Source organism: Rhizophagus irregularis, chromosome 5, assembly GCF_026210795.1.
Source record: "Rhizophagus irregularis chromosome 5, complete sequence".
NCBI lineage: Eukaryota > Fungi > Glomeromycota > Glomeromycetes > Glomerales > Glomeraceae > Rhizophagus > Rhizophagus irregularis.
In genome coordinates this window covers 452,023-473,949 of record NC_089433.1, presented here as the reverse complement: position 1 = coordinate 473,949, position 21,927 = coordinate 452,023, and the positions used below count along the sequence as shown (strand labels likewise).

At 25.2% G+C, this 21,927-nt stretch overlaps 2 protein-coding genes across 2 annotated transcripts; both read right to left on the bottom strand.

The window, feature by feature from the left end:
• Positions 1–6,883: 6,883 nt before the first annotated feature.
• OCT59_024668 (uncharacterized protein) lies at positions 6,884–8,256 on the bottom strand (the record flags this gene model as incomplete). Its single annotated transcript, XM_066133145.1, has 7 exons — positions 6,884–6,940; positions 7,016–7,142; positions 7,224–7,254; positions 7,330–7,489; positions 7,583–7,591; positions 7,652–8,040; positions 8,220–8,256. The coding sequence occupies 7 exons, from the start codon at positions 8,254–8,256 to the stop codon at positions 6,884–6,886; spliced, it is 810 nt and encodes a 269-aa protein (XP_065991593.1).
• Positions 8,257–12,091: 3,835 nt separating this feature from the next.
• Positions 12,092–16,360, bottom strand: OCT59_024667 (uncharacterized protein; the record flags this gene model as incomplete). The annotated part of the gene is made up of 9 exons (XM_066133138.1): positions 12,092–12,383; positions 12,459–12,532; positions 12,603–12,652; positions 12,857–13,023; positions 13,258–13,330; positions 13,834–15,261; positions 15,332–15,458; positions 15,538–15,878; positions 15,949–16,360. 9 exons carry the CDS (start codon positions 16,358–16,360, stop codon positions 12,092–12,094), a joined length of 2,964 nt encoding a protein of 987 aa, XP_065991592.1.
• Between the last annotated feature and the right edge of the window lie 5,567 nt (positions 16,361–21,927).

Below are 21,927 nucleotides of genomic sequence, written 5' to 3'. Positions count from 1 at the left end.
AAATATTCTTTTTAAGTTGGTTATAGTAAGTTTAAGATTGACGTAATATAAAATAAAAAAAATTCATCAAAAAAATGAGAGTGAATGAAAAAATAAGGAGGGTAAAAGGAATAAAAACAATGAAGGGGGAGTGAGGGAGAAACGAAATGGAGCAAAGGGGAGTGAAAGAAACAAAAGGAACGAAAAAGATCAAGTGAGAATGAAAAAAATGAAAAGAATGGAGGGGCACGAAATGGAGCAAAGAGAATAAAAAAATGAAAGGAACAAAGGGTAGTGTAAAGAGAAGTGGGAATGGAAAAAAAATGAAAATGACAAAGGATAGTGTAAAGGAATGAAAAAGATGAAGTGGGAATGGAATAAAAATGAAAGAAACAAAGGGTATTGTAAAAGAATGAAAAAGACGAAGGAACTAAGAGGAAATAAAAAACAATGGAAAAAATGAAGGAAGGGAAGAATAAAAAGAGCAAAAAAGATGAAAAGACAAAAAGAAAACAAAAAAATAGAGAAGGGACGAAATGAGATAAACAGGGGACCAAGTAAAAACAAAACCCATAAAACTAAAAGAAATAAAGTTAGTAGGGAATGGAAATTACATGTAATAAATAAACAAAAACAAAAAAATAAAAAACATACTTTAGTAGTTACAAAGAAGAACCGAAAGACCTAAAAAGAATGAATTCAAAATATAAAATGATCAGCTCATTAATTAGCCAATAAAATTTATAGGTTCATCAATCACCCTAGGTGAAAAATTATTAAATCGCAAACGTCAAATCATTATTAATATAAGCTATATTATAGTAAATATAATTTATACCATTCTAATATTATAAATATAATTTAAAAACAAAAAACTATTGAAAATTTTAATTAATTGAAGAGTGTGCCAACTTGACTCCTGATTCTTCCCTAGTTAACTTATAATGTTTTACTATCCTTTAATGTTACATCATAATTATTCATATTCGTTTCATAATAAAATGATCTACATCACGTGATCATCAAATACCTAATTTACTGTCATATCTACTATTTTTAATGATGGTAAAATTATGACACTGCACCAGAGTAAGATGACGTTTAAAAAAATCATCAGGAATAATTTATATAAAATTCTTTTTTATTAAAAATTTTTTGTGGAATGAAGGTGATTTTTTGATTTTTTTCATTTGTGCTAATTTTTTTTTTTTTAGGTTTTATCTTCATTTTGACTTAAATATGCATGGGAATTTAATTATTTCAATAGGTACATTTTTTCAATATATTTATTTATTTTTAACAAAAGTAATAAAGTACAAAACAACACTAACATTTTTTTTTTAAAATGATGGATATTATTTCAGATCTATAGGGAACTAGCTCTGAAGTTTAAGCATTGATCCCTTAGGTAAAGTTTTTGAAAGAATTCAAAAGTTTTTTAATAAATATATCAATTAACTTTCAGTTAATTTTGTAGGAAATCTGGCCTCTTCTAGATACCAGAATCTAAAGGAAGCATAATATTAAATTGAATATTAGTAAGTTTCAAAACAATTTTGAGACCAATTTTTACTTTTTCTAAAACGTGTTAATAACTTTTTTTTATTCATCATTATTTATAAGAAACCAGCTTTGAAGTTCAAACCTGGATAGTTTTCAAAATTTTGTAAGAATCTGGCCCTTCATGATACCAGAATCAACTATTTTTGATAAGATATTTTTTACTTGTTATATTTATTTAAATTTTTTGCTGTTTTTTTATAGCTTAAACTTCAATGAGAAATGGTTATTTATAATAATAATATTCATTTATATGGAATTATGAAGATTAAAGAATGAATATAGGTTTTAAAATAATTTTGAAGCTAAATTTAAAAAGATGTTTTAATAACATTTTTTGTTCATCACTTTCATAAAATACCAGCTCTGTCTTTGTTACTGGAACTCTGAAAGTGCATTTTCAGAGTACTTTAAAACTTTCTTTTAAAAAGCATTTTAAAACCTTTACATGGGAATAACAGATTCTAGTAAGTTTCAAAAATTTTGAAAAATCATTAATAGAGTTAAGAGAGCATTGAACATTATAGGATACTGTATTAATAGAATATCTATGATTAGACTTAGACTTGAGCATTTTAATAATTTTTCAACTTTTTAAAATAAATAGACTATAGCATTACTACAACTTTAATATTTGTTTATTATAACTTAAACATGTATTTAATATAGTTTAAATATACATTTACTATATGTTTTCGATTCCAATACAATTTTTGTATGATCTGCTGGATAAACCAGGTGATGATTATTGATTTCCTTAACTTTATATCTACAATCTGAATAAACTTATAAATCAAGATTTGGTCACGATATTAAATCTTTATGGTAAGTTCTATAGTAAAGTATTGATATAGTCACGATATAGTTTCGATTTTAAAAGTTTCTGCAAAGTTATTAAAATTTATTTTCATTATAACTTATTAAGAAATTTGTTTTTTGTTAAAAATTATTAACAGTTAAGAAATTCGTATTATTATCAAACAAGATGATCTATTAAATGAGATGAGAAGGATGTGGGGTTTATGCAATTTTTACATGAAAATTCAAGAATTTTAAACGGGATAACTAAAGTATGGGAATTAATTCATGGGATTGTTAATACGAATTTGTACAAATTACCTGTTAAAAGGGAATTAACCAGAACAATTTGGGGATGGTGCTACGAAAATATTAAAAAATATTTTTGGAATGAACGTTGTAGAATGGCTATTGAAATATAAAAAGAGAATAATATAAAAACAGAGATAAGAGGAAACAAAGGGATAGTAGTGAAGAAAAATATAGATATAGACGATAAAATAGGAAAAGACAAAAAAAGGATGAAAATTATAATAATTACAAAAGAAAAATTAATAGTAAAAAAATAGAAAAATCATTTACGCTCGATAAAATGATGGAATATGTTATGGAAAATAGAAGTTAGCTTAGTTTATAGTTATAAATAAATTGCCAGACATCTGCCATTCATTTTAGAACTTCAGTATAAATAGTTAAATTATAAGAATTTTTTATGACAAACCATTTGAAAATCGAGTACAACTACATAAAAGTTTTAATCTCAAAATTTTTCTCACTAGTCATCTCACTCTTCGAATTGCCAACATTCACGTGACTTTTTAATGATAATTATTCTGCATATCAGATATAATTGAATAAAAAATTTTAATTTCTTTTGTAAATAGCGGGTAAGATGACTCTTTAGGTAACTTATATATTAGTATAGTCTTTTTCTTTGGGTAAAATTAGTATCTATTTTTTTATATTCCCCTCAGTTCTGTGTCCATATAAGAAAAATAGAACAAAATACCAAAAAAGAATTCAGGTGTGCGATTTGCGTCAATAGATAACTGACATTAGTAAATTATCATCTGACATGCGTTAATCATTACCTAATCTTGTAACACAAAAATATTTTTTTAAGCGTAAAATTAAAAACATAAAATATTATTAAAATTCTTAAGACACTTTTATGTTTAAAATCTTAAAATAAACGTTTAAAACCCTTGAAAAAGGTATTTTTAGAAGTGATTTTGTTAAATTCTTCTGTTTTATTATTTAAGAACATTTACTGATGTTTTCTTCCCTTTTTTTATAGATTTTAAACTTGGAGACTTGAATTTAATGTCTAGAATTATTGAAAAGGTATTTGAATATTTGAATTAACATTCAGATTTTTAGAAAAAGTGTTTTTGAGCGTTGAATTTTATTTTTTTTATAAGACAACCTTTGATTTTATATTTGCTGCATATTGTATTGTGATTAAGAAATGACATTTTGTAATATTTATTTCACAAATTCATCTAGTCATTACACTTATTTTTACATGGACGACCACTATGACAACTACTTCCACAATAACTTTCTATTTACATTTCAGACTATTACATTCACTTTACAATTACAAGTAGTACCTTTTCTTACAGAAATTTTGTTAGAAGGCAAATTGTTGAGTTCATGAAAAAACATTGTACCAAGTGTTTCAATAATTTTGAATTGTTCTACCTGATATTTATCTCCATTAACTCTTTTCCATAAATTTCTCCTGTTTTCTATAGGATTCATTTTTGATATTTCCATACTAAATTAATTTTATTGTGCTACAAATATATTACAATTTATTTATCATTAAATGGCCTAGGATCCGCGTACTACCTCCCTCTTTCTCCAGGTGAATAATAATATATTAATAATTCCAAATTTTGATCCTAAGAGATATTGATTATTTTCTGTCATCTTTATTATTTTACATGGAAGTTTAGGACAAACTGTACCAGAACGATCAATTTTTGGAATAGAAATTCTCAATAAATCTCCTACTTCATATTTATTTGGCCTTTTATTTTTTTTCTTCATTTGATTCGCCATTTTGTTTGTATAAATTTGAAGGTCCCGACATGCAGCCTCTCTTAAAATTTCATATGCTGTTGATGTAACTTCCTAACCAGCTCATAAAGCAGATCAGCAGAGTACTGTGAGGTTATGTCTAAGTTCTAAGTTGTGTTTAACCATTTTTAGTATAAGATCATAAAGGGGATTATTTTTATTACAAAAAAATTATCTTTTGTTTAACCTACAAATAAGTAATTATATGGCAAAATATAAATATATATGTTGAAACATACAGTGGTATATAGATAATAGGTTAATAGGAATAAGATTCATTATATATTAAACTAATAGCCAAAAAATCTTACAACATACCAATCCTTACTGCAAAGTAAAAAGCTAAAGAATGGAATCTAAAAATAAATAATATATAGTAAAATAGGTTAGAAGACTAAGTAAGCTTTGTAGAAAGACAGATTCAAGCCCCCATGCCTACTATTAACTGACATTAACGATATATCGTGAGTGATCAAACTCGTGCAGAGGTACTGTCACATTAATAATAAGACATGAGACCCACCACCAAAGGGAAAGGCCCCACATACAGAAGTCTGCGACATAGCTTGAGAAATTATATTTTTCTCATTTAAGGTAACCAGACTACTAGAAGAGGAGGATAACCGAAGCACTCTAGGTGCACAAATCCCTTATACATCCCAGCTTAGTCATTTCTACTTACCAGAATAATAAATATTTCAAGTTTGATGTTTATTTTGAACTTTTCTCTTCAAGACTATAACTAAAAGTTGCTTAGAAGTAAAGCTCATATTTTTTTTGATAATATGTTTCTAAATAGGGAGTTAATATCTTGACTAGGAGCTGAAATACTTGAAATATTTTTATGCTTGTAATAAAAAAAAAGTTTATATGTTATAATAAATATGAAAAAGAAGGAATGTTTATATAAAAAAAAAAAGTTTACGCGTTATAATAAATATTCAAATTTTAAAAAGTTACAAGTATTGAAGTGTGGGAAAAAGAATTTTTTAATATAAATATTTCGTGGGAAAAGTTGTTGTGAATCAGTTGAGTTTAAAACTGATAGTTGCGATCATAATCAACAGATTTGAGGTTCTGATGGATGATTATTTCTTTGTATGAGTCATTCGATCATTTCACATATATGTATCTATCTATGTTGACTTGTAATACGGATTATATTTACTTTGATTTTTTGATAATCATTATTATTTAATCTATTTATGTTTCACATTTTTCAGCAATGGGATCCGATATTCGGTCTTACTCGCACAGATTTTCTACATAAGCATAAATTTAAACATTTGCAATATTACAAGGTTTAATGTGATACAAGCCATTTTGAGGAACTAAGATAAAACAACTTAATCGATATACCAAAATTTTGAATTAATGGAATTAACGGATGATTTCTATTTGTCGAGGATGAGAACTGTTTTAATAGGGTAAAAAAAGATCAAATTACATTTTATTCATTGCAGCAAACTTAAAAAAGTCAAAACTTTTTGATTAAATTTGTTATGCATCCAATAGATTCTTTAACTTTTAATTATACTAGTTATAAAATTTAACTTTTTAATAAGGAAACTTAACGGTCCAGGTTAACTAACCAGGATAAGATCGCCTTTCAATATTTTCCTAGTAAAAATTCACATAATCAATGAAATTATTGGTATCAAAACAAATGAACAAAATATTAAGTTTGGTATAAAATTATATTTAATAATCAAATTTTATTATCTTCTAATGATGGTGGACAGCATTTTTTAAAGAAGGTTAAATCAGGATATTGACATTTAATTGAAATCATATTTAGGATCGATAGATAAGTTATTCTCAAAAAATCTCTAAATAATAAAATGCCAATAAATTTTCGTTAGAGACATGAAATAAATTTCTCTTAATGACGATTCCAATGAGCTTTGGTTCATCTTTCTATGATCATTGGATCATGATGAGTTATCCTTGAAAAAAATGTCTTAGCAGGTGTGTAGATTAAAAACAAATGTGGTTTATAAATTTATATTGAACGGCTAAAAAGCAATACCGATTTTCAATTTCGCTTACCAAATTCAGTAAATTTTTTTTGAACTGTTGTGCCATAATCACATTTTCTTAACACGTACTATAATCAAAAAACAAATTTACCTCAAATTCTTCTGTTATATAAAATCAAAATTCTTTTTCCATTCTGCTGCAATTCTAAGGCACATTGTCAAATGATATTTCAGAAGAATATCTTTCATGGTATTTTAATATATGATGTGATGGTATGATTTTATGACATTATTTTCGTTCAAGGCCAGGACTTAGTAGGTGAATTATTTACGCCACATGAGATAATTTCTGTATTAAATATAAATTGCAACTAAATAATTTAATACATTTTAATTCCTTTTAAAGTTTAGTATAATTTATTAAAGTTGAAGAATTTGTATACTAACAAATGACTAATAAATGAATTAATAATCAAAATTATTTAATCGTGCAAAGTATCTATGGTCAAAATATGTTGTTTAATAAGCTCAATACACCACTAAAAAAAAGGATAAGTATTGATTGTTAAATCTTCAATGATAAAAAATGAAGTTAAATAAATATTTCTACTCACTTCATCGTTTCCTCCTAATCTTTCATTATGACAAACAACTTTCTTGATAAGTATTATTCCCAATAGTAAATTGAATATCATAATTACGTAGAAATTCAACTTGTCAGTTTTGGTAGATTTCTTAATGCTAAGATTGATAATATCATTTTATTTTAAATATCCTTGATGATTTTCTAATTTACTATGATTAAATTTCCAATCCGTATACCAACAATGATAGGTATCATTACAACTACTCACTAAAATAATAATAAATATAATATTACTTTGGATTCAAGAAACAGCATTAAACAAATAAAATTTTAATCTACTACCTTCCGTGTGATTAGTTGACGGAGAGGTAAATCTATCGTCTATTCCAAGAAATTTATTACTAGATTTGACGCGTTGTAATATTTTACAAGTATTGGAGTACGTAATCAATTCTTTAACAAATTTAATTTTCCATAAAGAGTTTAGAATTTTGGAAACTCCCTACAAAAACCCAAGAAAAAATACATTATATGTTAGTTCTGTAAAATTACTAAAATGTAACTAAATATTCATATACACAAAAAATCGTAATACCAATTGTTTCTGACTTCCAGTTGTATAACATAAATTTTCAGCTGAACTTAAATATTATTCTGTAGCAACATGTTTTAATGCTACAATAGAATCATTTTTAATTAAATTTGATTCATCAAAAACAATATCTTCAAATCCTTTAATTAATTCATTAATTGAATTCGCATTTTTCGTTTTATTATAAAATTCTTTCGAAAAATAACTATTCATTGTAAATGATTTATAAAGATAATTCTTTTGTTCTTCTGTATCATTAATTTCAGCATTATAACATAATTTGAGAAAATTTGAAATAAATTTTGTAGTATCACCACCCTTACTTTCGGGAATATATTTTAATGATTGTAATTTTCTTTTATTTGTATTTTTAAATATTGTAAAAGAAATATCTTCTATTAGTACATTACGAAGTTTAGCAATACTATCAATTTCAGTTGGAAGTAAGATATTAGAATCCACTAATGATAAAGCAAACTTCACACGATTGGGTTCAAAATTAAAACCGCTAATTGGTCTATAAATTTTGAAGATCTTTTATCCATTCATCTGGATGAACGTTTCCATTATTTATCGATAATGGGAAAGAAACTTTTCGGTTTTAATTTCTCCCGAAAATCACAATTATAAAAAAAAATACCGGTTTTCAAACAAGATTTTAACGTGATACGAGCCATTTAAATTTTATGGACGGAACTAAGATTAAAAAAAACTAGTTCAAATATAAGCCATAAAATAACGTAACTAAAAAATTTTTCTTGTTTATATATTTATATTATTGTAACAATTTTTATATAGTATTAAACTAGCAGTCACCCGTTGCTTCGCACCGGGACCAATGAGTTTGTTTAAATAGAAAATTTTAGTATTATGTAATACTAAGTAAATTAAAGATGGTTACAGTAATTTTTTGCTTATAATTAGGAATTTAAATATGGGTAATAATTAGCTAATAAATATAATAAAATAATATGTATTAAATTATATTTATAATATTAGAATGATATAAATTATATTTACAATAATATAGTTTATATTAATGATTTGACGTTTGGGTGTAGAATGAAATTTGGATTAATTAAGGAAGATTATAACTAATTTTCACCCTGGGCGTACTCGGATAATCTTTTTTCTTTAGGTCCTTTCACTTCTTTGCACGGCATTCAAGGTACGTTTCTTTCTTTTTTTTTCATTTTTAAGATGCTTCTTGCATTTTGTTTCCTACTACCTTTATTTCGTTTTTTTATGCAATTAAGATATGACCAGCACTATATGGCCGTTTCTTCTTTTCAGTTATTTTTTATTCCATTCTTAATATTTCGTTTCTTACATTTTGTATTTCATTCTTCTTAGGTCTTTCGGTTCTTCTCTGCAACTACTAAGGTATGTTTTTTATTTTTTTTTGTTTATTTATTAAATGTAATTTCCGTTCCCTACTAACTTTATTTCTTCTTTTATTTTATGGGTTTGGTTTTACTTGGTCCCCTGTTTGTCTCCTTTCGTCCCTTATCCATTTTTGTTTTCTTTTTGTTTCTTCGTTTCTTTTGCTCTTTTTATTCTTCCCTTCCTTCATTTTTTTCGTTGTTTTTTATTTCTTCTTCGTTCCTTTCGTCTTTTTCATTCCTTCACACTACCCTTCATTCCTTTCATTTTTATTCTATTCCCACTTCATCTTTTCGTTCCTTTACATTATCCTTTCCCACTTCTCTTTACACTATCCTTTGTTCCTTTCATTTTTTTATTCCCCTTTACTCTCTTCATTCTTTTCATTTTTTTTTTTAAAAATTTCCACTTGATATTTTTCGTTCCTTTTGTTTCTTTCATTCCCCCTTTTTCTCCCCCTTCGTTTCTTTTATTCCATTTACTCCCTATTTTTTCATTCACCCTCATTTTTTTTAATTTTTAGAAGTATTTTCGAAAAAGCTTTAATATTATAAAAATACTACAAATATTTTTATTAATTAATTATAAATTTTATAATTCTTTCTTATTATATTAAGTTAATCTTAAACTTATAACCAACTTAGGAAAAATATTTGAATAATTAAATGTATTAGAATCTATTCATTTCATTTATTATTATTCTTTTGGTACTCATTTTACTCGATAAATTATTAATTTAACTAAACCATTTGAATTAAAATCTTTATTCAAAAATCTGATAGTTATTTAGACAATTTCGGATATGGATTTGGTTATAATAATCTATTATTAAATCAACAATTTCTCCAAAAAAAATTGACATTTTTACATATTTTATAATTAATTAATTGATTTTGAAAATCAAACTATTTATCCAGTGTTCAATTTAATTGAAAAAATCTTACTCATCTTTCTATCAATGCTGGTCAATTTTCCTATATCTGATATGTTATATTGATTTTTTTTAAAAAAATAATAATTTTGTAAATTGAAAGAAAAAGAAAATAAAATTTTAAAAATAAATTTGGGGGAAGAAAAAGGATAAAGAAAGAAATAAGTTTTAAAAAAAGGAAAATTTCTGAAAAAAAGGAATCTGAAAAAAAAGGACAATAATCCGGTCCAAAAAAGTGAAAAAAAAATGGATTATTTAATAAAAAAATAATAATTTTTCAGTTTGGAAAAAAAAAGTTAACCCTAAACGGGAAAAGAATGAGAGAAAAAAGAGAAAAAAATTTTTTTTCGGTTTTAAAAAAAAAATCGGACAAAAAAAATTAATAATCAAACGATTAAGGTAAACTGAAATTGGATTGGTTGATTGGAATGCACACGGATCGAATAGTTTTTGACCATAAATTATATTTCAAGTTACACAATTCAAATTATTTATACGGAGACTAATCCAAACGTCAGACAAATTTTTTTAGTTATATAGATTTCAATAATCAATTTTTATCATAATTTTCTAAATAATAATTTAAACGATCATAAAAAAAAACTCATCCCTCGCTAAAATTATGCAACAATGTACCCAAATTTATATTAAAATAAATAAAATATAAGAACATGGAGTCATACTTAACGCGTTAATCGGTTATCAGATGTGAAAATTTCAAAGAATAATTAGTAATAATTATATCTTATATTAATTTGTGAAATATGAAACTATTACATAATTTAATTATGGCAAAAAAATTTATTATTAAGGTTATTTCCTTTAATCTTTTAAACACAATCATATTTTTTAAACAAAAATGCGTCTTACCGCAGTGATTATCCGATGTATTAATATTACACAAATTCGTCATGTATCACACCGTAATAAAATATTTGGGCTACGTTCTAACAACTTTTCGTGCCACGTGAATCTAATTTTATAATTTATACAAAATTATAATAAAATTCCAATAAAATATATATACTTTTTTATGCCAATCAACATTACATTTAATAAATTTATAAATAGGCTTTTATTTTAAAACATTGTATTAAGTAAATACAACTTTATTATTATTTATGTCGTAACAATTTTTCCCATATTATTATACTGTAGATGAACTTAAAAGAATTTTAGATATCATCCCATGAATTATTTTTTTTTATGATCCATTACGTATAATTTAACCAATAAAAAGAATTTATGCCGAATTTTTTCTGCATTTGACATTTCCATATTATAGTACACCCTAAAACACAACACCAAGAATTTTGAGAAAAAGCAACTATATTAGTACAGATGGTTCCTAGCCAATTTTAATTATTTCTGTTAATGATTTTCATTAGTAATAATATTAACATTTGGTTAATCCTCTAGCATAGCATTAAGTATGGTTGGTCTATATTTGGAATTTGAAAATTAACCTTATTCTAATCTTTATTTCCTTATTATTGTATAATTTTTCTTATTTAAATGTTTAAAAAATTTCTTCTTTTCATAAAATACTAAGATGTGATCTACTCAAAAAAGAAAAAAAAAAGAGAAAAAAATTTTTTTTACCAATGAAATATTTATTTATTATCATAAAAAAAAAATTTTTTTGATTTAACTGATTCTCCTAAATCATAATAATTCTATTAATAAATGTATTAATAAATATATTTTTCCAATCTCTTATTACGTTTATATATTAAATATTTATGGTGGCTACTCAAAAAAAAAATATGTATATTCAAAATCAACCCATGGAATTAATCTATGAGATTTTTATGTCATTATCAAAAAAGCTTTTATATAATTTAGAAATTATGAAGCTAATGAAGTTTTAATTACTTTAATTTCTTCAACACTGTCTTGAAGATGAATATAAAAAATTTTACATTATTTTATTTTGATTTCGCAAATTGGAGATGGTTTTATACTTATATGCATCATTTTGATAATTTATATTTAATAATTGGATAAGTTAAGAAAAATCAAGATTTATTTAAACTATGAACTAAGAATTTTTTAAAATATTCATTACTCTAACATTAGTGTTTAAATAATTCTGAGTAAAAAAAAAGTAAGAATATATTTTACTTAATAATAATTGGATAACCCATATAAAAAAGAATTATTTAAATAACAAACAGAATTATAAAACCAACATAATATTAAGAATTATTTTTATGTATTTCTTTCAATAATTCCTCTAATTTATCTAATTTTCCATCATGAGATTTTAATTTCTCCAATAATTCCCCATTGCGAATTTTTAATTCCTCATTATCAATTTTTAATTTCTCCATTATTACCTTATTGTCAATAGGATCATGTTTAATTTTAAGTTCAACTAATAAATTTTTCCGCATCTCTGTGAGTTCCTGTTCCTTAGTATCCCATTCACCCTTTTCAATCAATCTTTCAATTTCTACTCGAGTCTTATCAACATCGGCATAATAATATCTTGAAAAATAAATTTGAATAATTATTAATAAAATCATAACATTAAATTTTTTTTTAAAAAGTAAAATTACATACATTACTTCAGGAAACCATGTATGCCAACGTCTTTGATTTGGTAATAGGTAAAATAACTCAATCTCAGCCAAAATCTTTAAAAATAAAATCGAGATATATTAATATATTTACAGAAATGGAATGATTAATGATAATATTATTTACCTCTGCCTTCTGCATCAAATATGAGACTCTATTATTATCTTCTTCAATTGCTATATTGAGTAATCCAATTAACAAGTTCATAAGATATACAACAACTAAAAGGGAAAATAAAACAATCAATACTGCAATTGATGAATTTTCTGTATATGTCCAATTGGATAATGCGCTTGAATCACCTATTGTTAAGAAGAATTGCTTAAAAATATTAGAAAATATTTATGTATATTTACATAATTATGAAAATTTAAATATACCTATTAAAAATAAATATATAGCAAAAAGGGAAGTTTTAACATCTATAAACATGTTTGTATTTCCATCAGGAATTTGAATCATAAGTGGATTGGAATTTATATTTCCATTATTATCAATTTGACTATAACTAGGAGCTAAATTCCAAGGATTATTTGGATCATCATTACTATTTGTATTATATTGATCAAGTGAAAATTCAGATTTTGGTGATAATAAAATATAAAATGCATGTGCAAAACTTATTATAATAATGAATAAGACTAATAAAAACGAAAAAATCTTTTTTCCAACACTAATAATTATTGCAAAATATACACCAAAATATTCAAATGCTCTAAAAAATAACAAAAATTTTATATCCAAAAATAAGCATGAAAAAGAAAGCAATTGAATTAGATACTTATTATTGTTCTTATCATTTGTTTGAAGCCAATAAATAGAAGTGTAAATTGAAAGGACATAAGCAATTATATCTACATTATTATAATATTATATAATTAATTTTATTTTCTTAAAATATTGTAAAATAATTAAATTAAACATTTATATTTACCAAAAATATTCCAAAAATTCTTGAACCACTCAGTAATTTTATAAAAAAATTGACGAATTTCTAAAATCAGATGAATAAATCCAAGTATAATCGAAACAATAAAAAGTTGTTGTCTAACTTCTTCATTAATATATTTCTGAGAAATTGTTGCAGCAGTAGTAAAGCATCCAAGCAAAGCCATAAATAAAATCCAAATCATTGCATAATAATATTTTCCATAAGCATTCCATTTAAAATTAATTAATGCTTCTCCATTCCATGTTTTGTAAATATTTCTATTTATTGTTTCAGTAAATGGACTAGGTTGAGGTTTAATTAATTCTAAAAACCAATTATAATCTCTTGAATAATTAACAAAATTAATATAAGGAATCATAAAAGTAATTGTTGGTGTTGTTGTTATATATTTTTTAAAAATTTTACGTTCAATGTAGAAATAAGTAAGAGAAAATATTTCTTCTCTATAAATATTATTAATAAAATTGTATTTTGATAAAATATAAAATGTAGCTAAATAAAGGGGTAAAGTTATAACAAATATAATTATCAATATAATACGCAATAATTTTAACAATAATGAATAATAAGATTTGTAATAACCAAATTTATAACTGTATTTTGTCCATAAAAGAGATTTCGATAAATTAGCTATTTGAGGAGATTTAAAAAAAGAATAAAGATGGAAATTTTTATTTTGATGCTCTATACTATAAAAAGGAGAATCTATGATCATATTCATTTCTGATGAATATTTTAGAATATATTCTGGATAATATTCATCTAGTAATGGCATTGCAGAAGTGATAATGCTTAAAAATGACTTATTGTTCATTAAATCCTCTTTAAAATAAGTCATACATTTTTTATAAATATCATCAATTAATTCTAACTTATGTTCTATAATTGCAAATTTTAATAATTCAACTCCATATTTCAAAAGAATTAACTTATTATTTTTTACATCTGAAATCCATCCATCTAGTGATCTAAAACTATCATAATTTGGTGATGGTAAAGTAGATTTTGAAAACATTTTTTTGTAATATTGAAGTATTTTCATATCTTTTTTTCTATTAAAAGTTAATTCCATAGAATAAAAATAGTTTAAAAAAATATGTTTGTCATTATCATTAGATTTGTTATTTTCATTAAAAGTATAAATAAGAATTCCAAATGTTGTCAATATAACAATATCATCATTATTAAATAATGAGCTTGCAACTAATTTATGATCAATTGTGACATATATGATATTCTTTTTGTTATAATCTGGATAAAAAAAAGAAAGAAAACTTTCAATTCTCGTGCTAATTAATTTTCCTTTTTTGAAAACTTCCAGTTTAATTTCACCGTCACCAATATGTATATTCCATTTAATTAAATTTCCAGTTAATTCAGTTGAATATCCAAAACTATAATCATTTATGGCTTTTTGAAATAAAGTAGACATAGTATCCATACTATATATATTAAATAGATGAAAATTTAAGTATTCATCACATTCAACAATTTTATTATTTTCTTTGTTTAATTCATCAGAATTTGAAAAGTTCGTCTTTGGCATCTTTTCGTCAAATTTAGATTTCCAAACACATCCATTTCGAATTCCAAACACAAACTTTGTTTGATCATCAGTTGATTCATCAGTTGGTTCATCAGTTGGTTCATCAGTTGGTTCATCAGTTGGTTCATCAGTCGGTTTATCAATTGATTTATCAAATAAAGTGTAATTAAACCTAGTTTTGTATTTATTGTTCCAGCAATGTTTGATTTCTTTATCTGGGGTATAATAGAATAAAGAAGGTAAAAGAAATAAACCAGTATGATTCATAAAATTATATAGTTGAATATCTAAATAAAAAATAATGATTTAATATTAGTAATAATTAAAGTATAAATAAAATTTTTTAAAAATGGTTACCATCATTTATATCCAAAGAAGCAATAGTAATTTTCAATTCGATTAAATAAACGATGATTTTATCATTGATTTTTAGAAAAATAAAATTTTCATCATTACTGAATATTCCGATGTTTTCTGTTTCAAGCTAAAAAAAATAAATAGTATTTATTTATTTAATTATAATTTAATATTGATTAGAAAATAAATTTTATAATATTTATTACCTTATTCTTATCCTCATTATTACCAAATATTTTTACGCCTCTTTCAGTATTAATATTCCATTCATAAATGTAATCATTTGAATACAGGTAAACTTTTTCATATTTTGATATACTAATTATTTCATAATCTTTGGGTATCCTGTATAATCTCTTACATTCCCATTTGTTATTTTTAGTTTGTGTGGAATAAATCCAAATAAAATTAAGTTGTCCAAAATAACGAACGGAATATTCATTATATAAAATAAATTCACCTTTTAAATTAAAGGTACAATACTTTACAGAACCAGATTTATCAAAACTTAATGCAATTTTTTTATCTTTATTATTCATATCGATTACTAAAAAAATATTAAAATAAATATCAATTACCATAATTTAATAATTACATAATCAAATAATTTTACTTACCATAAATATTTTCACCATAAGATTTCTTAAAATTATAAACGTTAATAAGACAATTAATATAAGCAAGTTTCTTATCATCAGAAACGCATAAATTTTTGATTGTATATTTATATCCTTGATGAATATAAAGTTCATTATTTTCTTCAACTTCAACAGTTTGATGAAATTTAAGTTGAGCCTTATCTATATCTTCAATATTCCAACCGACAATTGAACGATCTTCTTCACTATAAGTAACAAGGTATTTTTCATTTGGTGATATTTCTAACATAGTAATAGGTTTACCATTATGTCGTTTATCATCGAAGGAAAATGTTTTATCAACACCATTTTCATCAACATTATTTTTATCATCATTTTCAGCATCATTTTTATAAACATCGTCAACTTCAATTTCGATTACTTTACTCATTTGGTAATAGCTTGCTTATAAATATATAAATTTATTTCCAAAGAAATTATTTTTTTTTTATATCGTCCATTTGCGATTATATACTTTTTTTCATTTGAAACACGTGTAAATATGCATGTTTGTACGTACATAAAAAAAGAATTTTTTTTTATTGTGAAAAGCTAATTAAGATTTTTTATTGAAACACATGTCAAATATTCATGGCCGTAGGTAAAATTTCGCCTCCTGCATAAAAAAAATCTATTTTTTTTATTATGAAAAGTTAATTGAGATTTTTTATTTGAAACACAAATTAAATATGTATGTCTGTACGTAAAATTTCGCCTCTGCCCTCTTGCATAAAAAAAAAAAAAATTTTATTGTGAAAAGTTAATTGAGCCTTTTTTATTTTGAAACACATATATAGATATGCATGTCTGTACGTAAAACTTCGCCTCTGCCCTCTTGCATAAAAAAAAAAAAAATTTTCTTATTATGAAAAGTTAATTGAGCAATGATCAACTTTAGACCTTTCGACATAAAAAAAATTTTCATTGTGAATCAAATTTAAGTTTTTTTTTTTTTGTGCGTGGTTGTACATAGTATATATAAGGAAATTTTCAAATAAATAAATTTTAAAATAAATAAAAGTACCATTTTGTATTTATTTATCTTAAACTATAGTATAAAACCCTACATAAAGAAAATATACGCACTGCAACTAGTAGTCTTGTTTTATATAAACAACAACTTCTAAATAGTTCCATATAATTATAAATAGGAATAATAAGGCGAAACAAAAAAAATTGGTTCTCATATCCTGGACCGTTTGTATCACCGGATTGACCAGATGGATCATCGGATATCCGGTGATATTTTTTTTTTTCTAACAGCTTTTTAAACTAATTTTTTTTTAAATAATATAAGATGACAAAGGGCAAAAGACCAAAAAAGGTTAGTTTTTTTCTAATTGGGTTTTTTTTTATTTTTATTGATTAGTTTCTTTTAATATAGGGTTACAACGGCATTACAGACTGCGAATTTCAATAATATTTTTTACTTTTGGAATGTCATTTACTTCCTTCTGACTAGAAATTTGGACTTCGGACTTGAATGACCAGCTTGGATTCTTGGATTTCGAATGGTAAGTATTGGTTTTCCTTGTTCTTTCGTTTTGGGACGTTACTAACGTTCCATTTGTATTTTTTCTTTAGGGACGCCTTCTCCTTGGCCTAGGACTGACTTGGACAACTTGGACAACTTCAGTTGTTTTTGAACAGGGAATGTTACTAAACGTGCTCTTCACTTCTTTTCTTTAGGGACGCCTTCCTGGACCTGAATTGCGAAAGGTAAGTTAAAGATAGTTATTTTTTTGTTTAAGGAGTCATGCTCCTTCTGCTGCTTTATTTGGGAGACACCTTCCTGGACCTGGATTTCGGCCTGGGCTATGAAAGGTAGAGTGGGTGGGAAACTTTTTTTTTTTGTCTCTGGAACGTTCTTTAGGGAACGCCCTCTTGGACTTGAATTTCAGCCTGGATTGTGAAAGGTAAGTTGGGTGGGATTTTTCGTTTTTTTTTGTCTCTGGAACGTCATTAACGTTCCTTTTTTTTTTTCTTTAGGGAACGCCTTCTTGGACTTGGATTTCAGCTTGGATTATGAAAGGTAAGTTTGGGAGAGAAGTTTTTGTCTCTGGAATATCATTAACGTTCCTTTTTCTTCTTTTTTTTAAGGGATGACTTCCTGGACCTGGATTTTAGCTTGGGCTATGTAGGTTAGTTAGGGGCGTGTTTTTTTTTTTTTTTTGTCTTCGGAACGTCACTAAAGTTCCTTTGCTTTTTTCTTTAGAGAATACCTTCCTGGCCGGGATTTTGCTTGGACTATGAAAGGTATATTGGGAATAGGTAAATGTCACTTTTTTTTGTCTCAGTTGGAAATGTTACATGTTACTAACATTCCTTATACTTCTTTTTTTTTATCACATGTTTCTGTAATTCCCGAGGGCGCAGCGGGTTTTTTTCCAACTGCCGCAATGATTAATAATACATCACCAGACCGACAAATCTTAACCATTATTAGCATTCCATGATAATATAAGTTTGGGAGAGAGAAATTTTATTTATCCATTCCACAACATCCACACTATCAGAAAGGTTATTTTCTGATGCAGGAATTTTGCTTTCAGTAATAAGATCTAGGATGAACTCTGAACTTTTTTAACGTGTATAATGTTTTTTAAAAAATGCAATTAAAGTTAATAGTATTTATGGATAATTATTTATATCTAAATTAATATTGTATAATTTTATTAAAAATAAATTATTATTTTTATTATATTATTATTTTATTATTATTGTAAAATCCTAAAACTAATAATCTCAAAAATTCCTATTTTTTAAAAAAAAGAAGCAAGAGTTCCCAAATAAAAAAAAATAAAATAAAATAAATAAAATACTCCTTCCCTTACAATTCAAATCCAAGCCAAAATCCAGATTCAGGAAAGCATTCTTAAGAAAAAAAGAAAGAGGAACATTAATGATGTTCCCAATGGCAAAAAGAATGAAAATCCCTGTCTCCCAACTTACCTTCATAACCTAAGCCGAAATCCAGGCGTCCCCTAAAGTGAAAAAGAGGAAGGAACGTTAATGAGTTCCCAATGACAAAAACAACAAAAGTCCAACTAACCTTTATAGCCTAAGCCAAAATCTAGGTCCAGGTTGGCATTCCCTAAGAAAAAAAAGAAAAAGGAACATTAATGATGTTCCAATGAAACCGAAATGACCCCACTCCAACTTACCTTTAATAATCCAAAACCGAAATTCAAGTCCAAGAGGGCGTTCCCTAAAGAAAAGAAGAAAAAGGAACGTTAATGATGTTCCCAAAGACAAAAAAACGCTAAAATACCCTCCCCAACTTACCTTTATAGCCCAAGCCGAATCCAGGACCAGGAAGGTCGTTTCCTAAAGAAAAGAAGTAAAAGGAACGTTAATGATGTTCCCCTCAATCATTTGAAAACAAGTTCAATATCATACTCAATATTGAAAAATGGTTTACGGCCTGTTGTTAATTCCCACATAACCATACCTAGACTATATATGTCAGACTCTTTCGAAAATACACCACCTTGAAATATTTCTGGTGCGAACATAAGGTATTTCTCCATATATTTCATTATTCGACGAATTATCTGCTGGTTGCGATAATTCTAGATCTCCAATTACCCACTTTTTGTGATTATTTTTTAATGATAATATAATTCCACTATAAAATCTCAATGTATAAAATTTTCATGATGAATAGTCTTAAGTCTAGAATAAATAATATTAAATAATTTAATATTATTTCACATAAATAAGATTGATAGAAATATTAATAATAATATATACCCATCTGAAATTTGACATAAAATAGCTAATTTGTGATCCATTTAATATTTATAAAATTTTTTTTTTAAATAACTATGTAAATTTCCACCGCTCGTATATTCTATTATTAACATATAATCTTTTTTCACGGGGTCTTGCGTAATACCATAATAAAAACTGTATCATAACATCGATGAAGTGATTTCACCTAAAAAAAAATCATAAATCCAATAATTAGTTTAATGTGATTACGTAAATATTATAAAATAAAAAATAATAATTACTTCATTTAAAAATTTAAAAAGTATTTGCTAATATCCTGCGAAAGAAATGCGTAGAGCTAATAGTAAATGTGTCGATTTCCCCTGGCCTATATATATAACTCGCTAATATTCGGGGAGATAAACAAAAATTTATCCCAAAATAGTCATCATTTTGCACTGGGCGATAACTCGGGTCCTACGCATGTGACTATGGCTAACTTATTCGGATTAGATCAGCGTATGAAATTTTTTCGGTTTATTTACTGAAGAAATTGCCAAGAATTTAAGTCAGAAATTTTTTTATACGAACAATTTTTAGTGTGATTTGAAGAAATTATAAATAATTAAACGAAATTTTAATCGGAAATTTTTTTCTATTTTTTCCAACCGATCTAAATTTTTTCGGTTCCCCCTTCTTTATCTTTACAAATAGTTTCTCTCTTTTTTTTCAAATTTTCTCTTTCTCTTTCGAAACACCTTTTTTTTTTCCTTTTTTTTTCTTTTTTAAAAAATTCTTCGGTTTTTTTCCTCTTTCTTTCTTTTTTGTTTTTTTTTTCATTCTTTTCCCATTTAAATTATTATTATTAAATAATCCTATTATTTCGGTCTTTTAAGATGATTTTTTTTTATATTATTTTTTCGGTCTTTTTTTAGACATTATTAATTTTTTTTTGAATTTTTTTTTCGGTCTTTTTGGACCGAATTATTGTCCTTTTTTTTCGGAATTTTTTCAGTACTTATTTTTTTTTTAAACCAATTTCTTCTTTATCCTTTTTCTTTTCCCTCAAATTTTTTTTTCTTTTTCCTATTCGGTTTTTTTTTCAACCCGATTTTTCTCTTTGTTCCTCCCCACAACTTTTTTTTTCATTTTATTTTTTCAATTTTTTTTTGATTTTTCCGGTTGGCTTTTTTTCCAATCAGAAAATTTTCCCCTTTTCCTTTTTCGGTTTGGCTTTTTTTCTTTCAAACCGAATTTTTTTTCCCAAATACCCATTTAGGTTTGGATCTAATTCCTTTTTTTCCCGATTCTTATTAATAATAACATTAATTTTTTGTATTAAGCTCAATGATAATTACTTATTTATTTATTGTAACAATGGATCAATTTTTTTTTCATATTAATTAGTGAGATAATTTTTTTTTTTTAGAGGATGTATTTTTTTAATGCCACAATGCAATTTTTTAAGATAAAAAAAAAGATTTTTTTTGTAACAATGTAACAATAAACTACTTATATAAAATTGTATTTGTAAATTTTACAGTACTGCAACATTTTGTTTCATGTGATAAATAAAACTTGCATTTAATATTAATAGTATTTCATATACTGTATAACACTTGCACACAATTTCATTGTTATTTTATAATCATGTAAATTGTGTAATTTATTACATTTATTTCCTACTAATCCCATCATAATAATAGTAAAAACTAGACTTATTCAACACTGCATGGCAAATAAAATATAAGTGTGTTATTATTACTTTCTTATTTGATGGGCAAGTATCATCCCCGGCGCAACGTGACGGGTTACGCCTATTGTATATATTAAAAAAATAAAATAAAATCATTAAACCATTTTTATTACACCCACATTCGTTAATTTACTGTACAATGAATGCAATGAGAAAAAAAATCAAATCATGTTTGAATTAAAATTTCAAAGTACTCTATTAAATACTCTTTTAATTTTTTTTTATAAACGCGTTTCTTTATTAGATATAAACAGGGCGGACATCCTTATATCACCTTGCCGATCATTTGCCGATCTTATAGTAAATTGGGTGATATCAGACTTTAAAGCTTCGGCCGAAGTCACAGAAGTTTGGCCGAAACTTGAAACTTTTATGGGTCATAGTTTAACTGATTTAAAATCAATGGCCGAAGTAATCATTCCTAATTTTAGGTAATCAAGAAGTTATGGCTAAATTTATACTTGCAATTATATTTGTTATAATCTATA